The sequence below is a fragment of the Alosa pseudoharengus genome, unplaced genomic scaffold (genome assembly GCF_046254945.1).
Source record: "Alosa pseudoharengus isolate Yale_2024_CS ecotype anadromous, Long Island Sound unplaced genomic scaffold, YU_APseudo_1.1 YU_APseudo_1.1_scf_17, whole genome shotgun sequence".
Classification (NCBI taxonomy): domain Eukaryota; kingdom Metazoa; phylum Chordata; class Actinopteri; order Clupeiformes; family Clupeidae; genus Alosa; species Alosa pseudoharengus.
In genome coordinates this window covers 9,578,525-9,598,348 of record NW_027468640.1, presented here as the reverse complement: position 1 = coordinate 9,598,348, position 19,824 = coordinate 9,578,525, and the positions used below count along the sequence as shown (strand labels likewise).

General features: G+C 45.9%; 1 protein-coding gene across 1 annotated transcript in view; it reads right to left on the bottom strand.

The window, feature by feature from the left end:
• The window catches only part of col25a1 (collagen type XXV alpha 1 chain), a 49,925-nt gene that overhangs the window by 30,100 nt on the left and 1 nt on the right, over positions 1 to 19,824 (bottom strand). Inside the window, exons 1-4 of the mRNA XM_076289585.1 lie at positions 19,804 to 19,824; positions 16,777 to 16,821; positions 9,774 to 9,800; positions 8,544 to 8,588 (exon numbers count right to left, since the gene is read on the bottom strand). The exon at positions 19,804 to 19,824 is cut by the window's right edge and continues 1 nt beyond it. Of these exons, the coding sequence (XP_076145700.1) occupies positions 8,544 to 8,588; positions 9,774 to 9,794 (66 nt within the window). The 5' untranslated portion in view covers positions 9,795 to 9,800; positions 16,777 to 16,821; positions 19,804 to 19,824. The remainder of the gene's footprint in view (positions 1 to 8,543; positions 8,589 to 9,773; positions 9,801 to 16,776; positions 16,822 to 19,803) is intronic.

Genomic DNA, 19,824 nt, shown 5'->3' with positions numbered 1-19,824 from the left:
GGAAGAGCTGCGGTGACACGGAGAAGGACTGATAGATGGAGACCGCAGGGATGGACCAGAGCACAGTTAAGTCAGGATTACTTGGGAGGACACTGTGGCGCCGTGGCAACAGCATCCGTACCACATTCGGGTCCGAGCTCACGCCCCTGAAGACCTGGGTTCCAGACCGACCCGGGTCATTTCCTCTCTTTCTCTCTCCCACTCACTTCCTCTCAGTCTCTTCACTGTCCTGTCATCATAAAGGCAAAAAGCCCAAAATATATACTTAGAAAAAAAGTCTGGATGACTCCCATAGGCCATTCCTAACGACAAGGAATGAGTTCTGTTCTTAAACCAAAGTTGTTTTGAAACCTGATGAGATGGTTCCCGGCAAACACGTTTTGCAACAATATGCCTCGTAGGACGCTATGCACCAACCTTGGATGCCGAGTGATTTACTGTAGGTTCAGTGTGAACGAATTCATAGCGTCTTACCGGGCAGACTTCAATAGAACTTCACTACTTCCCTTTCCGTGAGCATTTCAATTTCAATGAGCCCCTTGATCCCACAGCCTTTCAGCTGGCGCACCTCCGTGAGTCATCTCTAATAGGTGCACATCACCAACAGGAGCTCCTCTCACTCCTGAGACCACACCTCAGTGTGTTTGCCCCAGTGAAATATTTATTGTGTGTGTGTGTGTGTGTGTGTGTGTGTGTGTGTGTGTGTGTGTGTGCATGCCTATGTCTGTAAATGTGTCTGTGTGCATGCCTGTGTGTGTGTTTCTATATTTGTGTGTGTGTCTGTGTGTGTGTTTGTGTGTGTCTGAGAGCGGTTCACAAGAGGCTCTAACACTAAGGATCTCAGCATCAGTGTTTCTAATAAGGTGTCCACAATTGGGATGTCTGTGTGTGTGTGTGAGAGTGTGTGTATGTATGTGTGTGTGTGTGTGTGTGTGTGTGTGTGTGTGCGTGTGTGTGTGTGTGTGTGTGTGTGTGCATGCCTATGTCTGTAAATGTGTCTGTGTGCATGCCTGTGTGTGTGTGTTTCTATATTTCTGTGTGTGTGTCTGTGTGTGTGTGTGTGTGTGTGTGTGTGTGTGTCTGAGAGCGGTTCACAAGAGGCTCTAACACTTAGGATCTCAGCATCAGTGTTTCTATTAAGGTGTCAACAATTGGGATGTTTGTGTGTGTGTGAGAGAGTGTGTGTATGTATGTGTGTCTGTGTGTGTGTGTGTGTGTGTGTGTGTGTGTGTGTGTGTGTGTGTGTGTGTGTGTGTGAAAACTGCTCACTGCAGCCTCTTTGCTACCAGACATACTGTAGGGCACATACCAGCGTCCCACCACAGGGTCCCACTCTGGCCCTGTGCCTCCTGTCCCGGGACCAGAGCCTCTTTACTGGGCTGCAGCGTTGCTTTAGAGCAACAACACAAACACAACTGTGAGGCCCATAATGTTAATTGGCAGGAGGAGGGGGTGATGTGTGGGATTGTATATGTGTGAGTATGTACATGTGTGCGTGCGTGTGTGTGTGTGTGTATGTGTGTGTGTGTGTGTGCGTGAGTGCACGGGTGTATATATGTGTATGAATCAGTTTATGTGAGCCACTACAGCACATACATGTGTGTGTGTATGTGTATGTGTATGTGTGTGTGTGTGTAAGTCTGTGTGTGTGTGGAGGAGATGATTAAGGCCAGTGGGAACGTGAGCAGGGTGAGTGTGTGTCTGTGTGAGCACTGCACTGGGCTGGGCTGGGCTGGGCTGGGCTGGGCTGTGATCCTGGCTGCCGGGGTGCTGCAGAATCTGTGGTTCCACTCCACATGCTCGGTGCACTCAGAAGTTGCTGTGGAATGCCGGCCGCGGCCTTTATGAGCGTCATTACCATGCGCCGCACACAAGGCACGGTTAATTGCCCTGTTTTTTTGCTGCCAGTAAACTGCATTAACGGTTACAGCTGGATATCACTAACCAGCCCCCCCTGTACCCCCCCCCCAATTCCACCCCCTGTACCCCGCCCCCCTTATTCCACCCCCTGTACCCCAACCCCCCCTGTACCCCCCCCCATTCCACCCCCTGTACCCCCCCCCATTCCACCCCCTGAACCCCCTCTCCTCTCTTCTCCCCTCCACCACTCTCATCTCCTCCCCTCCTCCCTTCTCTCCTCTCCTCTCCTCCCCTCTCCCCTTCTCTCCTTTCCTCTCTTCTCCTCTCCCCACCTCTCCTCTCTTCTCCTCTCCACCCCTCTCATCTCCTCCCCTCCTCCCTTCTCTCCTCTCCTCTCCTCCCCTCTCCCCTTCTCTCCTTTCCTCTCTTCTCCTCTCCCCACCTCTCCTCTCTTCTCCTCTCCACCCCTCTCATCTCCTCCCCTCCTCCCTTCTCTCCTCTCCTCTCCTCCCCTCTCCCCTTCTCCTCTTCTCTCCTTTCCTCTCCTCTCCTCTCTTCTCCTCTCCACCCCTCTCCTCTCCTTTCTTCTCCTCTCCCCACCTCTCCTCTCCTCTCTTCCCCTCTCCTCTCTTCTCCTCTCCCCACCTCCTCTCCTCTCTTTTCCTCTCCTCCCCTCCTCCCTTCTCTCCTCTCCTCTTCTCCCTCTCCTCTTACTTGTGTTCCAGTTGCTGCTCCCGCGGGTTGATCTCTTCCCTGCTCCAAAACCACCTCCGATTCACACGGATGTTTTTGCATGTTAGCACCTGGCTCTATTGTAGTACGCTTAATTGACGGGAAAACCGAACGAGCACTCAAACGGAATGGACAACTTATTCCGCTTTGGTTGCCATTTAGTTTCAACCTCCTCACGCACACGCACATACACACACACACACACACACACACACACACACACACAATAGGGAAACATGTTTTAAAATCCTGTGATCCAAATAGGCAATAACTTACAAGCCCTGTGGATGATTCCTGTCTTGTTTTGGCTTTATGGAATGGTGTAAAGTTTAATGTATCAGACATCAAAGTGAATTCTGCAGTGCACCTGTCAGATCTTGGCAGACATTTGCATTTGTTATACAGCTTCTCCATCTGGAGTCTATTGACTCGTCTCTCCGCTGGTGGAAACTATAACCTGCGACTCGAGCCACCGTTGGGCCCAAAAGCTCAACACATGGCCGCTCAAGCAACAAACACCCTGAAGAACGGCTGCACACACTCTCCTCAAACACACTCTCCTCAACACAGACTCCTCAACACTCTCCACAACAAACACAGACACACAACGACAACAGACGAGCATGTTTGGCTTGTTGATGGGAGTGCAGCTGGACGCCCAGACAGGGTTTGATCCGTCTCCTTGCACCTAATCTGTTATATGCTGACATGAGGGTAATCTCCGCAGCCTGTTTTAATTTGACTGAGATGTCGAGACGTCTGACGGGCCTCTGAAGGCTCATAAAACAGCTGGAACAGGAGTAAGGGTGTGTGTGTGTGTGTGTGTGTGTGTGTGTGTGTGTGTGTGTGTGTGTGTGTGTGAGATGGAAGAGGCGCTGGTGAGTGAATGAGTGGCAGGACCGTGGCACATGAGAGATTAAAGTTTGGCTGGAGATGCGGATGATGCCAGCGGGAAAAATGGCAACAGGGATGAATGGTTGGCATGACAACACAGACTAGAGTGATCAGTCAGGGGCTCGCTGTAAGATGGATGTGCCAATGAGGAGGACAAATGAAAGAAACAACCCAAAACTGTGATAAGAAACTTTGGTGATGCCATCTTTGGGTTGTCCATGTTTAGGGACTCTGTTGCTTTGTTGAAATTCAAATTCAGTCTTTCTAATTGTTCACATAACATGACTACATTACTTTAACCAAAACCAATCCCTAACTCTGACCTTAACTCTACATAAAGTGTCAATAGAAAGCTTGATCTGAGCATCTAAAGATCTATGGGAGACCATTCAAATATAAAGTGACCGAAACCTTAGAGAACAATGATTGGCTTTTAAAGTACAAAAGCTTCACTGACTCCTTCATTCCATTCAAGAATGTTCTAGAAGTCTAGTCTCAGTTCCATAGTGGGTTGCTTTGCTTCAGAGCTTAAAAAGGCCTGAACGTGAGACATGCAAAGGTATTGTTCTTTTTTATTTACCTATTTAAGCACTAACCCTTTCCCATTGTTTGCTTTCCAACTGTAAGTATTAATCATTATAATAGAAATGTAACGATGTATAAAAGCAATAAAATGTTATGCTTTTTTTTCTTTTTTCTTTGCGTCTGTGTGGGTTCCGAGCCAGTAGACTGAGCGCGGTGGTGGCACATTAAAACCCACCGCCAGGCTACGGCTTTAACGGCGGCAGCAGCAGCCGCCACGCAGGCTTCACTTTAATGGCACAGAGCCACTCGGGCGCCAGGTAAGGCGACAGGCGCAGATTGAGAGTGTCGTTCACACTGGCTGGCTGGCTGTGAAGTCAAAACACACACACAATCACACACAAACACACACACACACACACACACACACACACACACTTCAGTGACTAATTTGAGCCATAAAACCAAACGTCACACACACAGGGGGAGAGAAATAGAGCGGGCGGGCGAGTGGGCACTGAGAGAGATTTATGCCCCCGGCGTTATGGCGGCACTCAAACGTACGCACTCGGCGTTCCCGCAGGGGCTTCGCCTTTAAGCTGGTGGGCTCCCCCTCGCTCGCTGTAATGATGGCTTGGCGCGCTGCATGGGAACTGGGCAGGCATGCCCACGTCACGCCACGGCACTGCCAGTCCACCCTCCGCGGTAGCCAGACAGCGGAGCTGACCTCAGGATTGTGCACCGCTGCAGAGAGAGAGAGCGAGAAAACCCCACGGCTTCGGCCAAAACTCTCGCTCGCCCGCTCACAGCCCGAGACCCACTTAGAAGCCAATTACAGAGTTTACTTGTGTACTTAACCAAAAAAAGCCTGAGAGTTTTCTTCCCCTCATTTCACTAAAAAGGGGTTGCAGTTTTTAAGCTCAGCTGGATCTGTGCAGTAAGTCACAGTTAATTTCACACCCCATTAAAGATTTACATGAAGAAAGCTGAAAAATGAGCATTGAACGCCATAGTCTCTCCTGCTGGTGTGAAAACGTTGATTAAACACGATTCCACCCGGTGGCTCAAGCAGAAACGTGTATTCAAACACTGTCTGAAGAGAAAGCATTGCGATTTTAAAGCTTTTAGGCATTTTCACTGATTGTGAATTGCAAAGGAACAATAGTTGGATGTCTCCTCTACATATCCACCCTGCGTTGTCTCATTTTCACTGAATGTAAGCACCATATCTGTTGACCTCAGGCCATGAACATGCCCCCAGTACTGTAGCAACTCAAACTAGGTAGAACCGATTGTTTTCGTTTCTTTGTACCGACAGTTCTCGGTGACCTCGAGAAACGAAGCTCAATGTGAAAAATCACTAGAATTCTCATTTAAGGATCATATCAGTCGACCCCAAGGTCAACCCCAAGGTCAACTCATTATTGTCAGCATGCAGCATTACCTAATGTGCTTTTTTTTCATGTCTTGGGCAACATGGATTTGGACAGGTCGCTCACTGAACCGGGCCTACGAAACGATCTGGGAAAAGGGCCTGACAAGCAAGTCAGCTGTGCTGACAAGGTCCTTTCACTTTCCCCAATCTGATCCCTTAAAAGCCTGTGGCTTCACACGCGTTCCCCTCGATCGCAGGGCGCTTTTCCCCACTCACGTCAAAAGAAAACAAACAAAAACTTAATTTTAACTATTGTAAATTGCTAACAAATTTGTCTGCTAAATACAATAACCATAACTGTAACATCTCTCTATTCACTTCTTTCGACGTTAAATCCTTCGGTAATCACCATCACGCCTGTGCCAACCTGTGTCCACTGAATCTGAGCGCCCCCAGACGACTGGCACGTCCAACACGTCGATGCCAGCGCTGACGACAATGCCAACGCTACACTGCCTTCTGCAAAGGGAGCAAACGCAAGCACAACCTCACAATAAGCTCATTGATGAAACTGTTTGGACAGGGCCGGTCCCTTTGCCGCGGCCCGTAAATTGTGACCATGTGTGCCTCAGTTGTTGGGCCCAGACGGGGAAGGGCCACGCTCGGCTGGCTCTGCGTATAGGGTGAATCACACATAAGATGCCGGCTCTAATCAGGGATGCCGGCGCAGGACCAGAACCGTGACAGCAGTCTGGGGCCCAACTGGGCGACACAGTTGCTGTGACAAAAGAGAGACAGAGGGGGGGGTGGATGGGGGGGGGGCAATTCAGGGCACACACAAACTGCAAACAGGGACAGCAGAACACAATGTCTTCACATCGACAAAACCACACTTCTCCATATCTTGTCATTCATACATACATGCTAAATGCTAAATTTGAATGGGCATTATTGTTTATTATTGCTTTCTTCCCTCATTTTTATTGTTTATTTTATTAGGCTATTGATTGAATTGACATTGTTGTTTATTATTGCTATTCTCCTTATTATAGTCTGACCAACATCTTAATTTGTTCCCTGTTAAATTTAAGTACTATTTTGTTTTGTATTTTATAACCAAATGCAAAACGCTTAATGCCTTAATTAAAATGCCTTTTTTTGCTGCTTTTCGGTAGAAAATGTCTGATCTCCTTTGTTATGTGTCTGCTTGTGAAAACCCAGTGATGGGAAGGTAGGACAGAGTGCATCTGCTCACATGATGCAGACAGAAATGCGAATCCACACAATGCTATCGTCGTCTGCCTCGGTTTGATACATGTACTGATGCAGGGACTGTGTGTGTCAGACAAGTCTTCCTTACAGGAACCACGTGGCTTCTGTAGAAAGAGGATTTGCTGCTCTGGAACGGACATTTACGAGACATTTACGTGTCAATGAGGGTGGCCCGTAGGGAAAGGTGGCAGCATGGCAGCATGGCAGCACTTTATCTGGACCTCACTGGACTTGGGTATATTGTGATTTGGCATAGAACTGTTCTGGATCCAGACCAGACCCCAACTGCTCCCCACCCAGAACCGATCTGCATCCCCTGCAGAACCAAACCACATTCTCTCTAAAAACCAGGCTGTATCCCTTCCAGAACCTGACTGCATACCCTCCTGAACCAGGCCACACTCCTCTAGAACCCAGCTCCATCCCCTCTAGAACCTGACTTCATCCTCTCCAGAACCCGACTGCATAGCCTGCAAAACCTGGCTACATCCCCGGCAGAACCAGCTGCAGTAAAACTCTCACTTCCCATGGCTCCCTAATTCCCCCCCCCCCCCCCCCCACTCTGTTACAGGAACAGTTTTATTACAGCGCTAGGTAGGGGAGATCAAAGTGCCCCTCAGCCTGCGAGCGGTGAGTTTTATGGGCGGCTAGCTTTCTCTCCTGCACTTTTTTTTCCACGGACGAGGGCTGCCCATGCATCTGTTTTTCACAATGCCTGTCTCCCCGCTACACACACACACACACACATACACACACACACACACACACACACACACACACACACACACACATTGTGCTGCGATGCAGGCTGGGCTGCCCCACCCAGGACTTTAAATAACAATAAAGTCTATAAAGTGGAAGCGTATCAGAGAAGGCCTGGACCAATCTGTCGTAAATCGGCGTATTGCACCCTCTTTCTCTGTCTCCCCATAACATTGGTGGTGCTGCACACACACACACACACACACACACCATTTTAAGCGTTGCAAGTGCTGTGAAAACCATTCTTTGTGATGAAAACACTCTTCACTATAGCAGGTTTTTCCATTTCAGCAGGTCCTGCAATTTAGTAGGGTTTTGAGTTGTGTGTACAATTGTGTGTATGCGTGTGTGTGTGTGTGTGTTTGCGTGCATGCGTGTGTGTGTGTGTGTCTGCGTGTGTGTGTGTGCGCTCTACGCCCTAAGTTCTACTTTGCATCACATCATCCTTTACAACGTGACACCTGAGGAGGGAAACTTCTCTTTAAACTCTCAAATGCTGTGTGGATGTCTCAGGATAAGGAGTGTGTTACATTGTACACATTCGCCCTGATCTCTGGCTCTTCATCAGTGTGACCCTGTGAGCTTGGCTTTGCCTGTGTGTATTGAGAATATTTTATGATTAACTTAGTGGGTAAATGTTTTGCAGATGTTCAATAATGTTGAAGATTATGAACCCTTCCCTGCATCTTTGATTCCCCATTTAAATAAGAAGCTGTGATCAATCATAGAAATTTGTTTGCAATTCTGTGTCGCTGTTCTAACTGCGTAACTCATATGCATCTGATTCACTCATTGGCTGAGGTGGTTGCTCAAAAAAAAAAAAAAAAAGAGATATAGCGTGTCCTAGGACGACCTCGTTGGCATGGAAACACTCTAACACTACTGTCCCGATGATTAATAGTCTCTTATTAAGTTAGAAGGCATCCAACCAGGAAATGGATAGCAATCACAGAGCGCAAATTAGGGCCACTTACTTTTAGAGAACAGGGAACATGAGGTGCCAAGGTGCCTTAGCTGTATGCTTCAGATGTTCAGCCGTCTTCTGTAGCACTACTACTATGCCTGGAGTGCTAGGTGTAAAATTGGGGGCTGGCTAAAGACATATTTATAATTTTGAAAAGCTTACCTTCTCGCCCAATTCACCTTTGGGTCCTCCTTCTCCCATGTCACCCTGAAACAATAAGCAGTTTGACACATTTAGTACAGGCTCGCGTGTTCTGAAAGATGTTTTTTTTTAAAAGCTTTGCATAGTAGGCTAGGTAAAATGTCAATCCATATGGATGTTAATTCTGAAGAAGCCATAACTTATCCAAGGTCATTACAAGGTCAGATCTGTTTCAGATTCATCTGTTATTTTCAAAAGGAAACCTTTTAGTTAGCATAGTTATCGCTCCGCTAATTCAACTGAATAAACTGGCACGCGGTTTGGCTAATGGCAGTAATTTCAGAGGCATTAGCGGTGCTAGTTCATCAGTGTCCTCAAAGTCCTTATCCTTTTGCAGAAACCCAGCACATGTTAGCCTGGCGTCCGTCCTTGATTTTAACATTCCTTCTGACCAGTACAGAGGGTGGATCCGGCCCTTGAGATACCTTATACAAAGGCGTCTTTTCTTACTTTGATGACAAACATGCCAAAGCAGCGCTAACCATAGTGACTCATGACTCCTCTGCTGACCCTAGAGAATTCTGGGAAATTCTGGGCTGAGGTTTCGGCTTGCCAGCTTTAGTCGAGGCCAACGATAGCAAATAAAATCATTAGTTTGGGAGGCGTTGGCCATCTCTGTTTGTTTAGCAGTTTGACTGCTCGCTTAATTGTGTCTGATTAGACTCTTGTTCATTCTACTGGGAGTCTAGGCCTACAGAAACATAATGGCTGGTAAGCTAAAGAAACATATGCATGCTCTTAAAGAGACGTATGAAGTGTCTTATCCACAATGCACTGCACCATGCTAAACAAAAAGTGAGTGCCAAGTCCTTTGGCAAGGCAAAAGTATTGTCAATCAAGTCAGGATTTTACCGTGTCAAAATAAACATTGGCAGTAGCCAACTGTTGAGAATTGTTGGCTTGTGGCATTCTCTAGTAACAGATGCTAGATTGGCATCTTGCGAGTACAACAGCGCGCAGTTTTGTGAAAATAAGCGTTAAATAAAAACAGAAGTCTCCGAATCTGGGAGATGGGTGACCCCAAAGTTCAGCAGCACCAATTACATGTAGACCTACACTGTTCAGTGTTTTTATTCGTGAGAGAAATCCCCAACCCCCTCATGCAGTGTCGACTAAGACAAGAACACTTATATAAAAGCTGTGAAAAGTTCAGGTCATGTATAGTGCCATGTGGACAAAAAAAGCTTTTACCTTCTCACCCGGCTCTCCCATATCTCCCTGTAGGAAACGAAAAGAAAGCAGAGGCGCGTTAAGACACGTCAGACAGGAGGCTCAGGACTCAGCCGGGACAAAAGCAAACAATAGGGGCTGTCCCCTGAGCCGATCCTATCTGGGGTTAAATTCACATTCAATTAAAACTCGGCTAGATTGTGTTTCAGCCTCTCCTTCCTCATGCGATCCCCAGTGTGTGTGTGTGTGTGTGTGTGTGAGATGTTGGTGGGGGGTGGTACGGTGGGGGATGGGGGTGGTGATGGTGGCGTTTGCTGATGGAGACATTTTTCCGAACATGGTGGTGCTCAGTTAAACAAACCTCATCACCCACCCAGACAGCATGGCTTACACTCATTCAACAATAGAGACTGTGTGCGTCTCATGACACTGTTGTAAAACTATGCCCACGTGCGGCAGTGGATCATATAGCAGAAGCATGGTGGACTCCTGGGGCCAAAGACCTCCATGCAGTACTGCATGATGCCACCCATTCCTCATAGATCCTCAGAGATCCTCATAGATCCTCATAGATCCTAATAGCTTCTGTTCAGGCCTGGTCCTGGCATTGGTGTTAAATTCACATTGAGGAATAAGACTGGATTTGTCAAACTTTCAAAATGACTTGTTACAACAAGTATTGCATAATGTTTTACATGCCTTTTTTAGGAAAGTATAGTGAGTAAGTGTACTTACTTTAGTAGAAAACTAAAACTATACAAGAGAGTGTTGAGCAGTGTTGGCTGAGTGATGCTGTTTGAGCATACTGGGAATCAATTTCTTACATAGAGAACCTTAGTCATCTATGGACAACCAGTCATATGATTCAACCTCCAATGGACACGTGTGACCCTGTGAATACTGTATGTCTATGACATGCTGACTCTTCTTCCACAAGTCTGGCAGTGCATTTTCACAATATGACAAAAAGCAATCGTGATGGAACACTTTTGATCACAGTGAATGCTCGGAGATGCAATGCAGATACTGTACGTAGGTGCGCTAAGTTGTTGGGGTCGGGTCACAACATCCCTTCAAGGTGGCATGACGAGCGAGTGAGATGGGTGAGTAGATCACATTAAGGGGGAACCAGAGGAACCAACCTTGGCGCCGGGAGTTCCATCTAATCCCTGTTTTCCCATGTCCCCCTACAGGTAACAGAACACATGGTCACCTACTGTACAGCAATGTCTCACCAGTAGTGCCTCCAGAGCAAGGTCTCATTCTCATCTCATCTCAAGGTCTCATTCTCATCTCATCTCAAGGTCTCATTCTCATCTCACCAGTGATCTTCAGTCTCAGGTAACAGAACACACGGTCACCTACAGTACAGCAATGTCTCATCAGTAGTGTCTCCAGAGCAAGGTTTCATCTCATCTCAAGGTCTCATTCTCATCTCATCTCAAGGTCTCATTCTCATCTCATCAGTGATCTTCAGTCTCAGACACCTCATAGGAGTGCATGTAAGGGTGTAAAAAAGGTCCGGGACCATGGGAAGGGCTGGTTTCACTGCACCGCGTGCGCATACATACTGTACATACACTGCTTTGTTGTAGGTACCTTCTTAGTGTAGAAGAGGTTTTTAAATTCGCCATCTGTTTGCCACTTGATAATCTAGAGGAAAGGCATCTGGTCCGTTTGTAAAACAAACTGTCCTCCACCCTGTCTAAAGAATGGTGCCGATAATTAAGTGCTATGGCTCAGTGGACGTGTTGCTTGTTTTCATCTCCCTGAGCCAGGACTGTGTATGCACTCCAGTGTATTTGGATTGCACACACAGAACAGACTAGAGCAGGGGTCGGCAATTACGTTTGGACCCGGGCCAATTTTTTTTCAGACAATGGCATCGCGGGCCATAGCTTTTGTAATGGGGGGGGGGGGGGGGGGGGGGGGGTTATAGGCCTACTATTTAAATTATTAATTATTATATTATATTAAAATAAACATCATCTAACTTTTAAAATGCATTTAATTTAATTCCATTAAAAACGTTTATTTGCTTATGTGCGCTGTTTTTATGCCGCCTGCTGCATCTCCTGTCGTCTCTCATGAAACAGGCGACTTGCCTAGCAACTTGCCGTAACTAATGTGTAGGCTACAAATATTATTCTTTTGGATGACGTGTAAATGATTAGCTGAACATTGCTATATGCTAGTTATCGATGCAAAATGTCGTTGTCAAAAGCCTTGAAAAGAAAAATTGATTCAGAATGCAGGACCTACAAAGAAGAATGGAAGCAGAGGTATGTGTTGAGCCTGCCTGCATTTCTTAACGCCAAGCCTATTAATTTAACGAAACATAGGCTATTTTTGACCTTGCCCACTGGAAGAGGGAGACAGGACACTGTTGTTTTTTTTTGCACAAGATTACGCGCACTCGCGTGCCAATACCGTTCCGACCTGTGCGTCATGGACAGTGTTGGGCAAGTTACTTCAAAATCATAATGTATTATGTATTACTTATTACTGTCATTTCAAAGTAATTTGTTACATTATAATATTACTGTCTCTGAATTGTAAGGCATTACACTACTATTGCATTACTTTTAAGTTACTTCCACCAAAATATCTAGAAATATGGATTTGCCATTCTAAATGCAGTTTATTACGCTCAATGCAGCTTGCTCTTCCAATGGAGGGAGATGTGGTTTAGCATAATGACTGATCTAGGCTTAAGGCTAACAACAGTAGAATGCAATAGGCGCAGTGCTCATGATGCAATACAAGGAACAATCATAGTCAGAATTTTGTTAAAAACCGACAAAAGGTCAAAGTCTGGTAAATTGTGATAGAAATACTGTAACTTTAAGGCCTAGGCCTACTCATTAAAATCAATAGAGAGCCTAATATATTGTAAATCAAAGCTTAAAGGAACCGTATGTAAGATTGTGGCCAAAACTGGTACTACAATCACTTTCAAATTACTGTAGAGCGGTGTATCCCCTTCCCCTCCCCTCTGACTGGCAGAGTTGGCAACCGGATGACGAAACACTACTGACTTTGTGACCAACTGACCAACATCAACATCAGTTGAGGGCTGCAACTTCACTTTTTAAATGACAATATCCTGGCCAGACTACTGTTGTCAGTGATATAAGTATTTGAAATGAACATGATTTCTTAATGTCTAGTGACATATCAGGGCAATTTTATGATTAATTGAAATACATTTTTTACATACAGTTCCTTTATTAAAGACATGTCAAGATGGTGGCCTGCTGGCCATTTCGGTGCCCTAAGTGAGTGGCTTTGAGTGAGTGACATTTAAATGATAACTCAAACACTCAAACACCTGTGTGTTTTTAAACAATAATTTCTGAAGAAATGCTGTTTTACCTATAAATGGTGCACTGTCACTTTAAGAGCATTGATCTTTACGTTGTCATAATGCCCTTTTGCCAGCTCTTGTTTACAAGCCTTATTTGTTTGAGTTACATTGATAGCACAATATTAACAATAATATGCACAATGTTAAGTTGTTTTAAGCAATCTTCATTGCTTTGGAAATGGAAGTATGCAATGACATGTTGCTTCACATTTCGTTTTGCGAATACAAGTGAATTATGAGCCTGGTATCCACCTAGCTATCTGAATGGAATGCGTTTCAGTCGACTGAGCATATCATGTGCTTCATGTAGCCTAAATGCTTGGAAAACGAATGATTGAAGACCCACCAATTCTAGTACTACGTGGTGATTGAGAGAACCCAAAAGGTATCAAACTTGCATGTAACATCGTGTTAGTGCATTTTGACATTGTAAACGTTATTGATGAAGAGTGAAACACAGTTTGCAATAAAGCTACTATTCATTGGTTACATTTGGGTGCCCAACGCAAAGTGCGTGATGCGCGTGGCACTGCCAGGCTACACAATCTTTTTCTGCATTTCTATCCCTTTATTCTCTTCAATTCAAGTTCACAGCACAAAGCTGACATGCACAACAGCATAGTTTGTGTTTTATCAAGAATCAAAAAGATTAGCGTGGCACTACTTTAGATGTTACATTAATTTACTTGTGCTATTTCGCGAGGCATAGAGAGATCTTTCGGTTTCGCACACAAAGTGCACTAACTATTATGTTCTTCATAGCCTTGTCTCTGACAAGCTGAAAATAATGAGCGTAGGCTTATGTCCATCCCGCAAATGGAGTCCGCCTGCGAGTCTGCTGCAGCAGTCATATTCAACCAGTATCAGGAGATAACGTTCTACTATTTTGCGCTGATTTTTTCTCCTCTGTTGTTCTCGCGTGGTGTTTGCAAATATCAAAACAAAACACCACTTAATTTCGGGTTAAATGCATTGTAACGCGCGTTACTGAAGTTTGTACCGAGTAAAATATTACCCAATTTTTTTTTGTAATGCCTTACATTACCACGTTACCGCAAACAGCAATATATTACAGTAATTACATTACTTTTGTAACGCGTTACACCCAACACTGGTCATGGATAACTGCAAGGATGTTCCACCTGTTTTGTCACTTTAGTAGGACTATCATCTATACCTCAATAAATGTTTTGAAATTGATGGGATTGCTGTAGGCCTTTTTTTCTTTTTAAAAACATGGGGTTAAAAAAAAAATTCATTCAACAGCAAATTAACGTCATCTCGCGGGCCAGATAGAATCAATGGCGGGCCAAAATTGGCCCGCGGGCCACTATTTGCCGACCCCTGGACTAGAGTTTAGTAGACGAGCAACTCAAAGAGTGTATTGGTTTAGACTTGACAGTGAACATGGTCTCCTCCCATCGTCTACTTAGCCCATGAGTTATGGCAGTAGCCTCTTGGACTGCATGACAGTGATAATAAATCCTCTCCATCTCAGCATTGCTCTCTCTCTCTCTCCCTTTCTCTCCCTCTCTCTCTCATTCCCTCTCTCTCTCACTTCCCCTCTCCATCTCTCTCCTTCCCTCCCTCCCTCTCTCTCTCCCCTCTCTCTCTCTCTTTCTCTCTCTCCCCTCTCTCTCTCTCTCCCTCTCTCTCCCTCTCTCTCTCTCTCACTAACGGAGATTAATTGTCTCTTTGAACACTTAGAGAGTTGAAGGATAGCATATGGCATTTTATGCCTATCAAATGAGTGTCCTTTTTTGCCTTTTCATCTGTATTAGCGTTCATTCATTTGGATGCACGGTGTTACAGTAACTATGCCCCAATCAGTAGGGTTTTCAATACTCGAGCTGAGTCTCTCTCTCTCTGCATCCTGATTACTGTTCCTGGTGTAGATGCTCCAGAGCTCTGTTATAAAGATTGAAGATTCAAAAGCGTTTTTGTCATTGTTACAAACAGTTATAGACAGTATAGTGTCGTTAAACATCAATCAACTTACACCCATCACCTTAAGGCGCTGTTCAGAGCTGTTACAACCATCACCTTAAGGCGCTGTTCAGAATTTAGTTAAACCTCTTAGTATCACTTACAGCAACATTTCCTTTTTTTGCCATGGAATACCGATCTAATGGTTAATGGTGGACATTATCTGTGTTTTGGGTTGGGAAATACAGAGCATATATAATCAGCATCACTTATGTAATGGCTGGCTACACAGCTTTCTCCCTGTGAAAAAAAAGTAGTTAGCCTGTGCCAGATGAACATGGCTCTTTACAGCAGATTTGATATAAAATGACCAATCGATCGAGTATCTATCAGACAGCCTGCTGTGCTGTGCTGTGCAGGCCTGTGTGTACAGAAGAGATGTTGTGCTGCTGGGCGCAGACTAAGAGACATTATAGTAACTTCTGAGCTCGTCTTGAAGCCGGAACATCTCTGAAAATGCCCGACCGGATTGGTTTTTAAAAGCGCACCATCAAAAGCCCATTCAAAGACTGCGGGAAACCCAGTGCATCTAAAGACAGGCAGCATCATCAGAACTTTACTCTGTGCTGTTGCCAAAGTGGGGCTCTGCAGAGCCGTTTCTCTAAGTTTGGCGTTTATGCTGTCTCTGCTCTGACTTCTATTCTTCCTTTCTAAAATGCGTGCCAAACTTGGGATTGCATCTGATGTGTTTCTTTTGGGTTTTATATATTTATTTTCCCTTTAAGATCTTTTCAAAGCTAACCGGAGTGTTTTGAGTGTGTGTGTGTGTGTGTGTGTGTGTGTGTGTGTGTGTGTGTGTGTGTGTATCTGTCTGTCTGTCTGTGTGTGTGTGTGTGTGTGTGTGTGTGTGTGTGTGTGTGTGTGTGTGTGTGTGTGTGTATGTGTGTGTGTGTGTGTTTGTTTTTGTATAACTCCGAGGGGAGGCTTTGTTCCACAAGAGCGGTCCCCTAACTCCAGACAGTCCCTTTCCTTTATCCACATCACCTGCACAGACAGGAACGTCTGAACCGTGATTCAGATGCCGAGCTGAGGGGCTGAATGTGCGCTAAATGTGAGATGAGTTTGAGACTTCTGGAGATCTCATCTTCCTGCCTGAGCTGCATAAACGCCCTTCACCCCACACACACACCCCAACCCCCGCATCCCCTGCAACCCCCCCCCCACACACACACACACACACACACGCACACCCCAACCCCCGCATCCCCTGCACCCCCACACACACACACACACACCCCAACCCCCACATCCCCTGCACCTCCTGTCTTGGCTTATAAAAATGATAACGGTGTTTGATTTCAACAAGTCAACAGCACATTTCCTCTCCGCCGGCAGGCAGGATTAGACAGATGACTTGCCCTTTGCCTGCGTTATGTCTGCCAGGTACATGCTGAGACACACACACACACACACACACATACAGAAACACACAGACACACACACCCACCCACCGTCCACTCAAAAACAAACTGGGGTCACAGAGGAAATCCCTGAAAGATGGGGGTCCTCCAAACCGTCCGTGGCAAACAAATCTAGCAGGCAGCCAATCAGAGGCCAATCGGGGGAGTGATTATGAAGAAATAATACACACAATCCAGCTCCGGGTCAAATATTTGTCTATCAGACCCAGGTGCACACTTAATGCCAAACCAAATAGATGAGTAATCTCACCTTAAGCCCGTCGATGCCTGGAATACCTGGATGACCAGTGGCGCCCTGTAATGAAATCAGGAGGCAGGAGTCAAACATGGCCACAGAACTCATAACGAGGACATTTAGTCAATTATCTAATCACTTCTCTAGCTTATTATTTCTAACCTTTTTTAGCTCCAAGGACATTTAGTCAATTATCTAATCACTTATGTAGCTCATCATTTCTAACCTTTTTAGCTTTTTAAAATCACTCATTCTCTACAAAATTGTGTTTTTGGACTGTTTTGTTGAAGCTTTACAGTTGCAGAGTTCAAAAACAGGAGTATGAAAAGAGACTGCTTTAGACGGCTCTAGACTGTAGCCCATTTTGATAGCTGCTTTAAGAAACCCCCATGCCAGCTTTCCTGCCAGGCGACTAGTGCCACACACACACACACACACACACACACACACACACACACACAGACAGACACACACACACAGACCGCATTGGGGGTTGGGTGGGGTTATACATATATATATAAATTTGGGGCCGACTTTAATTCACCTGTCGGCCTTACGCATGCGACGGGGTTTGAAGCCTTTGTGGGCTTTTCCAGGATAAACACAGGCGGTCATATTTCAGGAGCCGGAGGGCAGGAGAGATGGGACCCAGGCGTGAGCGAGAGACCACACCGAGACGCTGTGCCAGCATGAAAGGGTCCTGAACACACACACACACACACACACACACACACACACACACACCGCACACCCTGCTCTTGTCTAGACGGTGTGATTTAGAGTCAGGAGCCCTCGCGACTGGTGCCTAATGATCTAACACTGTGGTTGATATGTGTGTGTGTGTCTGTGTCTGTGTGTGTGTCTGTGTCTGTGTGTGTGTGTGTGTGTGTGTGTGTGTGTGTGTGTGTGTGTGTGTGTGTGTGTTTGTGTGTGTGTGTGTGTGTCTGTGTGTGTGTGCTAACATCCCATCCCAATTCACACATACAGTATGTCTGCTCTGCTACCCTATAACACACGCAGCTGGGGAAGGAGTGTTTATGAATACCAGTGTGTGTGTGTGTGTGTGTGTGTGTGTGTGTGTGTGTGTGTGTGTGTGTGTGTGTGTGTGTGTGTGTTTATGAAGATCTGGGCAACCTGGGTGATTTCTGACCGGGCTGAGCGGAAATAGCCGTGACTTATTTGGATTTCATTAAGGCAATTCATTTTAAATTTTCCGTGGCCCCTAAAACCAAAGCAGGCTGACAGCGGTGAGTCAGACGCGGGCCGATACGAGAGAGGGCCGCGGTTCAAACGGAGACGCAGGAGAAGTGTTTACACAGAGGCATCATGGGTAGGTTCAACTGGAGGCTAACGCACGTACACATCGAAAGCAAGAGCTGATGGAGAACTCATGCTGACGTGAGTCGTTCAGCCACTGACGTGTCATGGACAGTCACACACACGCACACACCTATATGTACACACACACACACACACGCACACATACACTCATGTGCCCGCACATACACATACACACACACACATAGACACACACACACACACACACACACACACACACACACACACACACACAGACACACATATACATACAGACATGTACAGTACACACACGCAAACACACATATACACACACACACACAGACACAGGTGCACACACATACACACTCACTGTTACACACACACACACACACATACACACACACAAATACACACACACATGTGTGCACAGACACATTTATACACACATAGATGCACAGACACACACACAGACACACACACAAACACCCTGGGGGACTAGTGTCGGTGTGTGTGTGGAGATAAGACAGTGCGGGAGGACAGGCCAGTCTTATTAGGTAACCGTGGAAGCGGCCTGACAGCTAGCTGACAGAGAGCGGAGAGACAAGGCCCATCTGCCGTCCATCTCACTCCCTCAGGGATGGCCCAACCTCCTGCTGCGCTACGCTTACTGTCTGTCAAACTACACACACACACACACGCACGCCCGCGCACGCACACACACACACACACACACACACACACACACACACACACACACACACGCACGCACACACACGCACGCACACCCACACACACACACACACACACACACGCACACACACACGCACACTCCCCACAAGGACACAGGAACCCCCTACTCTGCTGCCAGTCCCAGCTATCTGTCTCCCAACTTCCATCAGTCTACTTCTCTTCTCTCTCTCTCCCTCTCTCTCTCTCTCTCTCTCTCTCTCTCTCTCTCTCTCTCTCTCTCTCTCTCTCTCTCTCTCTCTCTCTCTCTCTCTCTCTCTCTCTCTCTCTCTCTCTCGCTGTCTCTCTCTACTTTCACTGATTCAATTTGTTTGCTTTTTCTTGTACTTTTTCAAATTGTCTCATTTTTAAACTTGCATGCGGTACACACAAAGTTCAGTCACTGTATTTAGAATTCCAGGTTATTACCATTAAGGGCACCTCCCCTGTCATTCAAATCCACTTTAAAGAGATGATGCTCCACACTGCGTTACCTAATATAATCTTTCTAAGTACTTTTTTATGTGTTTTTATTTTATTATTTTTTATTATTTGTTATATTTGTGTTAATTATTTATTATAGTGTGTTTACTACACTCTAAAAACAAATGTGTTGGCCCTATCTGGACACAGAGATGTGTTAAAAACAACGCAAGTTGTGCTGTTTTCAACACATTCGTTTTAAGAGTGTCTGTGCTTTTATTTTCAGTGTGCTTGTGTAGGAAGACAGCGTTCAGACTGACTCGGTCACCCTTGACCTGAGAAACACGGGGGCCGCTGGGATTAGACGGGTCTGTCGTCTGCAATTACCTGTGTGTGTGTGTGTGTGTGTGTGTGTGTGTGTGTGTGTGTTGTGCCCTTCAGCCTTGGTGTCCAGTTGGATGTTTTTTTATGCACGCAGCATTGATCAGACTGAAGCAGGCAGGCCACACCTATCATCCCTTGATGAGCAAGTGGTACCAGGGGAAGACATGATGACCATTACACATGTTCATGTGTTAGAGACTTCAAACATACCTTAGCTCCTGGAGGGCCCTC